This window comes from Pristis pectinata, chromosome 17 (assembly GCF_009764475.1).
Source record: "Pristis pectinata isolate sPriPec2 chromosome 17, sPriPec2.1.pri, whole genome shotgun sequence".
Classification (NCBI taxonomy): Eukaryota; Metazoa; Chordata; class Chondrichthyes; order Rhinopristiformes; family Pristidae; genus Pristis; species Pristis pectinata.
Window position 1 is genome coordinate 17249820 of NC_067421.1, and position 8456 is coordinate 17258275.

The following is an 8456-nucleotide window of genomic DNA, read 5'->3' on the forward strand; positions in this document are numbered from 1 at the left end:
GGTGAAGCAACTTTATACATAGATTTAAAGACATAAAGCAGATTGAAGTATTTATTTGTTACAGCTGCATTCAGTGGGTGTGGCCACATACTGACTATGTTGCTGATTTCCAATCCCAAATGGAAATTTCATAATATGTAGTGCATTACCTATTTCCATTTAAGCCTACAGGAGATTTCCTTTTGTGTATTTGATGCAGTGATTCACAAATGGATTTAAGATCAGTGCTCGTGAAAAGAAAGGTTTAAATACATTGACTTTCTTGAAGCTGTTTGAAATTGTGAAATATTCTTTGAAATCTATCATACACTAATTTTTTTTCTTTCATTCCAATATTTATTTTATTGGCAGGCCTCTCATGCCATCATTACGTACAACTAAGCAGCGAGTACAGGGATAAATGTCCTGGCTTGTTCTTGTTCTTCCTTACTTAGTATATATTTACCTCTCTGGGGAAGTGTCCTTGTGAGCAGTGTAGAGACGTGTGTGATATACATGCATTCTGTCAGTCAGGTGAAGTAGTGAAGTCACCAACCTGCTACAGGATCCCTATTTCAGTAAAGGGCTTGAATTTTTATAGCACCTTGTGAGACCTTGGGACATTCCAAAGTGTTTTACAGCTAATGATCCGCTTTTGTACTGCAGCCAATTAATACACACATCTCACAAACAGCAACAAGATTTATTGGCACATTATCTGTTTTTAATGACGTTGGTTGAGAGAAATATTTGTAAGGGCACCAAGAGAATTTCATTGAATAGAAGTTTGTGGTTTTTTAATCCATCTGAGTTTGCATCTAGGGTATAACATCTTACATAAAGGATAACCTTGAATATTGCAGCACAGCCTCAAAACTACACTGAGGTGTCAGATTAAATTATGCACTCAGGCCTTCGGAACAAAATACATTCAACTTGGATTCAAAATGGGCAAATAAATGGATTCTTAACTTACTTGACTATAATAGTGCAGGAACATTTTCAAAATAGTGAAACACTGAGGTTTATCTTAGCAATTCCCTCTCCAAATGGAATTAATGATATATCAAATAGATGTTTCCAAAGGGCTCCAGGTAGTTATCATTTGAATGTGATTACAGTAAGCCGAACTCTTGGAAGGGAACTCATTGAAGGTTTGTTTTATATAAAATGAGACCTAGAGTTTGTGTGGTGTGTTGTCTGAAGAATTATGTATTCACTTTGAACTTGAATTTAACACAGACTATTCAGCAGCAACAAATTTGCAGTAAGATAAACACTTTTTGATTTTTCTTGTAATGAGGTAGTCAGCTGGGGCAAAATACAGAAGGGGAAAACAGAGTCTTAAAAAATCCAGCAAGCTTACCCATCCCATCTGAGTTGGAAACGGTTTTATAGATGCTTATAACGAGACTCTTGCATCTGTTATCATGCCACATCTGCCTGCAAAAAGGGACAGACTGCAGGTGGGTGGGATGATTATGCAGCCAAATAGATTTCTCCTTAAGCTCGTGTATTATTTCCAGTTAGCTGCCATGAGAGTGGTTGGAAGCTTCAGCCTGAATTATAACACTGATGATCTTGGACCGTGGCTGTTTTAAGCTTAAAGACATTGCATTCAGTAAAAAAAAAATTTTAGAAGTCCTGTTTTGGTTATGTTTGGTTCTTGCAACAAGTACTTGAAACAGCTGTGAGACCAGCTTTTTACTGTAATTCAGCTACTAAATATTGACTGGATTTATTTGGACCTTTTATTTGAATACAAAGTCATCAAAAGTAGATCAGCTTCTCCTTTATCAAAATGAATAATGTGGTAGATAATATACACTTCAGATGTAGAAGTCTAGAATATTAAAATGAAGCTTCTGTAGCTAAAGTAACTGAATCATGAGAGTAAAGATTCTGGCAAAAAAGTGAAAATCTGTTCACTGGATTTGTATTTTCATTGTAATTACTTGTGAAAATTAATGCATCGAGTGTGCTAACGTTTGTAAAACATGAATCATAGTAATAGCTAAAGCTGTTAATGAGTCTTTTAATCATCTATTTAAGAAAGATTTTTAATTAAAATTGTCATTTATTCAAAATGGCATTTTTTTATAATCTGTTGTATATGCAACAGATGTTAAAAATTCTACATCTTGTCCAGACAATTAGTTGGGTTGTTAACACATTGGTGATGTGCTACACAACCACTTAACTGCCTTGCTGAATTTCATAATTTTTGAGCAGTTATGCAACATTAATTTCATTGTGTAAAGTAAGTAGAACTAAATTGACCAAAAATAATTATTGTAGTTTAGTTTGTAATTTATTTTGAAATTATGAATTGCAAAATTAAATCTTGCTATGTCCTCTCAACCCAATCAACACAGAATTGGTTGAGAAAATTATTATAAGGATTTCGTGATGGACACAACAGTTTAAGTCAGCACAGAAACTTCATTTTTTTCATTTTCAAAAGCAGATGACATTGTGTTGAAGTGTTGGCAGTAAGTGCAACTTGTGGATCTGGCTCTCTTTTATTGGTTTCTACCTTTGTTCAGTGATAGTATTATATTAGAAGCTCCACTCCAGGACATGATCACATTATTTCCAAGGTGGCATGAAGTGAATGCTGAACAGTTTGTTTAAGATGAAACATTAAAATGAAGTTCCGTCTGCTCTCTTCGTAGGTCTATAATAGAACCCTTGCCACTATTTGGGGGGAAAAAAGGGTAGAAGTGTTCTTCCAGTGTGTTATCCAACACTTGCTTCCAAAACAATATCTTTAAAAGTGATTATCTCATCTCAGAGGTTGCTGATAGGTTGCTGCATTCCCATAATTTTAATGGTCATAACACCTCAAGATTAGGAAATGCTTCATACTTTTTCAAATGTTATGGATGATGAATGGCAATATGAGTTCCATGATTTTTTTTCCTTCTCTCTTGCTTAATGCCTTTAGGAGGAAAGAACAGTACTCGACCGAAATTTGCTGCAGCTTCGAGGTCCTGAACGGCGAATAGTATGGAAAGTGCGTTTTAACCTCGGTAACAGCAGTAGACAGAATGCACAGTGTCGAAACTCCATCCAGGGTAAACTGCTAATTACAGATGAACAAGGTGAGGAAATGTACCATGACCTATTTTCTTCCACTGAGCACATCCACCTACTCATTTTCTCAAATACAACAGGCATTTCATCAATTGTCATGTGATGTTTTTAAAAACGGTTGATAATCTAATAATGTACATTCTGTAACATTTTGACATTGTTTCTTATATAGAACAAGCCGTACAAATCCTAAAATAATTTAGAGATTTATCACAATTTCCCTTTTATTCCATTTTATTGCAGGCTATGTGTGTGAGAGGAAGAATTTGCTTGTCAATGGCTGCTGCAGCATAAATGCACCAAGCACAAAACTGTATGCATGTGACACCTGCCTGCCTAATGACTGCTGCAGTGTGTATGAGTATTGTGTTTCTTGTTGCCTACAGCCAAATAAGGTGAGAAAATATTTTCTTTCATGGTGTAAATATCTGGCAGATTATAAATAGTAAATGTTGAAATGAATGACTAAAGTTCTAACTGTTAATACAATTATGAGTAAACAGTTGAATGTTTCAGCATTTAATATCAATTATGCTTTCAAGGTGATACATAGAAGGGTTGCAGAAGTAGTCTTGTTTCATAGAGTTATACAGCATGGAAACAGGCCCTTCAGCCCAACTCATTCATGCTGATCAAGGTGCCTCCCTGAGCTAGTCCCATTTGGCCCATATCCCTCAGAGCCTTTTCTATCCCTGCACTTGTCCAACTGTCTTTTAAACATTAATTATCCCCGCATCTACCACTTCCTCTGGCAGCTCATTTCATATACCCATCTTCTGTGTGAAAAACTTTTCCCTTGGGTCCCCTTTAAATCTTTCCCCTCTTGGAACTTATGCCCTCAAGTTTTAGACTCCCCTATCCTGACGGAGAAAGACTGTGACCATCCACCTTATCTATGCCTATAACGTCACCCCTCAGCCTCCTTTGCTCCAGGAAAACAGTCCCAGCCTATTCAGTCTTTCTCATTACTCAAGCCAGCATGTCCCAGCAACATCATTGTGAATCTCTCAAAGGCTGACAAGCCATTCAGGGGTTGGGAGACTCGACACTACACTGGGACCCTCCCAAATTTGGGGGATCTGCTTTTCAGACCCAAGTAAGTACAAATAGGCAGGGAAGCAGGCAGTGAGTCCATGCGATGGGCCAGTTTCCACTTGATTTGTCCCAATTACACTAGCTAAATAGTCAGTATTTAAGTTGCAAATAGTATTTTACTGTATGTCAAGTTGAAAAATACTTACGGGATATTCAGTTTGATCATAATATATAGTTACAAACAGTTTGTCAATAGAAAGTAGAAATATTTCAACCATCTAAGTAGTTCCTCCATTAATAATGTTACTTTGCTGGGAATCAACCTGAAAAACTCTTTCCTTCACTAATATTTTGATGAGATTATCCTTGAAAAGTTAGTGTCATGTGCAAAATTTCTTCATGAATTAACCTTACAAATATAAAACTGCCTTATTTCCAGACAGTATTTGAAATATTTCATTGCTAACTGCACTTATAATTTGTGTTCTCATTTTCAGCAACCTCTATTAGAACGTTTCCTGAACAGGGCTGCAGAAGCCTTCCAGAATCTGTTTACAGCAATCGAGGACCACTTCGAACTCTGCCTGGCAAAGTGCAGAACATCTTCTCAGGTTTGTAATGAATTAATTTCTGATGACTCTGAGTTAATCAGAAAAATATATAATAGAAATGCATGCCATGCATTATTAAGTTCAATTTACCATTTTTTTAGCAAAATTTTTATTTGGAATATCATCCTATAGTTACAAAAATTCCATTTTGCCATTTCAGATGATTGGAAAAGCTATTTACCTTTTGACAACTGGCTAACTTTCAAAAGGACTGCATTTAGTTTCAAATCATAACCTTGTCAAAATACGCTGAATAATTTCTAATTTTCATATTACGATATGTAAAAAAGAAAAATTTGTATCCTGAAAGTGTACCTTGGACTGCTGAATACAGTGTGATGGTTCTGATAAAACCTGACAGAATTTCCTTACTGTCACAATCCCTGGGAAGACAAATAATCGAGCTAGAAAATTCTAAAGAATTTCAGATTCCAAGTGAAAATATTTCTCCATGCCTCTGTATTTAAACATTAGGGCTAGATATTACCCAACTCACTGAATTCCAAGCTGATTAATTGTGAAGAAACCCATAACAGTATTATCATTCAGGGACATTGCTACAGAAAATATTGAGAAACCATCAGAGAGCTCTTGACCTACCAATCACTAGGCGCCCTTCAGCTCTACTAAGGAAGACAAAATAAGAACCTGTGTGAGAGCAAGTGGGGCTGAGGGAGGTAGAGAGAAGGGAAACTGAAGATGGAGATAAGAAGGGGGACTGAAGGAGGGAAGGGGACTGATGGAAGGGGTTAGGGGATGAGAAAACTGACAGAGAAATGAGGTGAGGAAGGGGGAATCAGTCTAGATTATTTACAAGAATGAGTGCCTGTCTGTGTCAAAATGAGTGTGCACGGTTAATATGCATCCAAGGGTGTGTGTCCATGTATGTGCATCTAATAAACCCATGCAGCAGAGCCTGATCTTCAATCATCTTGCATCTCCTTCCCAATTTAAATAGAATTTGTTCTACCAAGTCTTTCTGGTAGCTGGTGTACCATGACCTTATTAAAAGGAGTCACATACAAACATCCCAACACTTCTCAAAATGTTGGAGTGTAAGTAGGTCATCCTTGAACCCAAGTGACTACTTGGGATGTCATTTGGTAATGCACTGTTTCCAAAAGTATCAGGTCAGAAGCTGACTAATTCATTAGCTCAATGTCAGTAAGAACTATGAGAATGTAAATTTTCATTTGATTTATTTTACTTTCCAAGCTGGTTTTTACAACCTGCTTGTAGCTTAACTGATTGGAGGTATGTGATACAACACTACTATGGTTTGATGACAATGCCTTCAAGCTTGCCCTTTTCAGAATAAGTACTTACACATTTTCCCCCCTTTGTAGAGCGTTCAACATGAAAATAACTACAGAGATCCTGCTGCAAAATATTGTTATGGAGAAGATCTGCCAGAATTACTTCCTCTGTAATCTACATTGTTAAAATGGGAGTGAAAACTAAAGCATATTTTGTTTGGGCAAACTTTCGCTGTGGAAGGAATACAGATTTTCTTAAAATAAGAAACTACAATAACTCTCTTTTCGATATCAGTATTTATTATTTATTTTGTTTTAGCTTTTGAACTGCCTTGATTGCAGCAATCAAGACAACCAAATGCCAAACAGTATCCATCCAAATCTGTAATTAGTGTTGTGCTGAATATTGCAGTCTGAGCAGACTACTGCCAGCAAATAAAGAATCATCTGCTACACTAATTACAGTTTATTTGCATATTTGGAGATTAATCGGTGCAAGATATGTAAATATATGCATATGTTTATCAAAATTAAGATGTACACAACACTTGATTTATGAGCATTTCAGGCTTCTTGCTTGCTTGATTGTCACCTTTTCAAGTCTTGCCAATTCATGAAGGACACTAGTATTTTGGTGATGAGTGAGCTATGATAGTTGATTCAGCAAAGTTGAATTGTTTTGGTGAAGTATGGAATGCAAACTTTGGATTGCTAATATTAGGTTATCTCCAATTAATATGATAAATGTGCTATTGTGCAATATTGTATATTGAGAACCATCAATAATACATGGGGTTAGAAATTTGTGTTCAGTAGTATTGTTAAGCTTGTAGCAATGAATACACATTGAATTCAGTCTATGATATTCAGTTTCTTTGAAGTCGATATAACAGGATTTTAGAAGCCAAATTCTTTGTGCATTACTACATTGATTATTGCACGCAACAGGAGGTAAATTTTATCCTGTGGTATTTTACTTGATTTACACAAGCTAAAGATCATTTGTAATCTCTGGATGTTCCTGATAATGTCAGCACTCCCAAGGTGACAACCCATTAATCAATGAAAGATAAAATAAAAGTCTAGAGGGACATTTTCTACAATATAGATAAAATAAAAAATAGGAAAAAAAACATGTTTGAGTTTCCTGACAAGCTGTTGAATTATGCAGTTGAACTGAGGAAAAAGGAAGCAAAAAACAGTTGTGGAACTGCAGATAAAACGAGCCCTTTTGTTGTAATAATCTCAGTTTTAAAATTACACATATTCATTGAATGTTTGAGGTTGAAAGGTGTTTGCCATGCATTATCTTTTTCTATTTGAGTCTCTGGGCAGATGAGCTGGATGTAAAGGATTAGTAAATGAAAAATGGTAAAATGAGACAACTGTTCTGTATGTTTTTTTTGTATTAAAGACGTTGTGATGTAGAGAATATCTTCCTGAGGGCTGGAATAAATCATGTGCTTTCTTTTTTTTCATTTCGTATTTGAAGTTTCTATATACTTAATATAATCTAATTTAATTTGTTTATGGGATTAAATGGAAATATAACTACAAAAGGTATAAGTATATTTTTGATGTCAATGGAATAATGTCAAATTAAATGACAATTGTAGGAGTTGATATCTGTAACTTACAAACAGACTCATTATTTTGTGACAGTAGTTTATGTCTTGGTCTCCCATTTGCCGCAGGTATCCGCTGCCTACTTCATCCCTACTCCAAGAGAGCACTTCAGTTTCCATGTTGAATTAACCCCATTTACAATATTTAAAAGTGCACAGCCATTGGAGGTACTGGTTTGAGACTGGTATCTGCAGTTCAAATTTCACCCAGACAGAATAATCTTTGCTTTGCACTGCTGACATCCTTGGTTAGATTGCTAACTATGCTGGCTAGGAGAAAACTCCTTCTGTATTGGGCATTCTTCCAACAATGAGTAAAACTCTGCTCTTTAAACATTTAAATTGAGGTCAGCTATATTTAAACAAAAAAGGTCCAGCAGTCACAACCAAACAATTTATGAATGAGGTTTGACACCTCAGTTGATGTACAAGTAGAACACTTGTCACAGCAATGGCAGAGCACTGCTTCCATTGTGTCTTATGTTGCTTTGCATTGGGATAGAGTCAACAAAGTGAAAATGACCAAACTAATGTGAAATCTGCAATGTAAATGCATCCTCCATGGCACAGTCTTCTGGTATGTATTTCATCTTCCCAGGCTTTACTAAATGGAAGTCATTTTCCTCCAGTGTTGGTATTATTTAGTCAAACTTGTATGCAAATAACTTTTTTTTAAAAAAGTTGTGTTAAAGTGAAATCTGTTCCTTTAAGTAATTTTATTATGGGGAAATGTTTTGAAAGTGCAGGCTACTTTTGATTGTTTCTTGCACCAAAAATGCATTATCCAACAATTTGAATTAACAAAGTTGGAATTTAAGCACAATTGAACGATCAACTTATTTGAATTAAGTGGC

The 8456-nt window shown here is 35.7% G+C and overlaps 1 protein-coding gene across 1 annotated transcript in view; it reads left to right on the forward strand.

Annotated features, from left to right (window-relative positions):
- spring1 (SREBF pathway regulator in golgi 1) overlaps positions 1 to 7450 on the forward strand; it is a 34927-nt gene extending 27477 nt beyond the window's left edge. Inside the window, exons 2-5 of the mRNA XM_052032269.1 lie at positions 2927 to 3083; positions 3319 to 3470; positions 4608 to 4721; positions 6068 to 7450. Coding sequence (XP_051888229.1) covers positions 2927 to 3083; positions 3319 to 3470; positions 4608 to 4721; positions 6068 to 6151 — 507 coding nt within the window. The 3' untranslated portion in view covers positions 6152 to 7450. The remainder of the gene's footprint in view (positions 1 to 2926; positions 3084 to 3318; positions 3471 to 4607; positions 4722 to 6067) is intronic.
- Positions 7451 to 8456: the final 1006 nt, after the last annotated feature.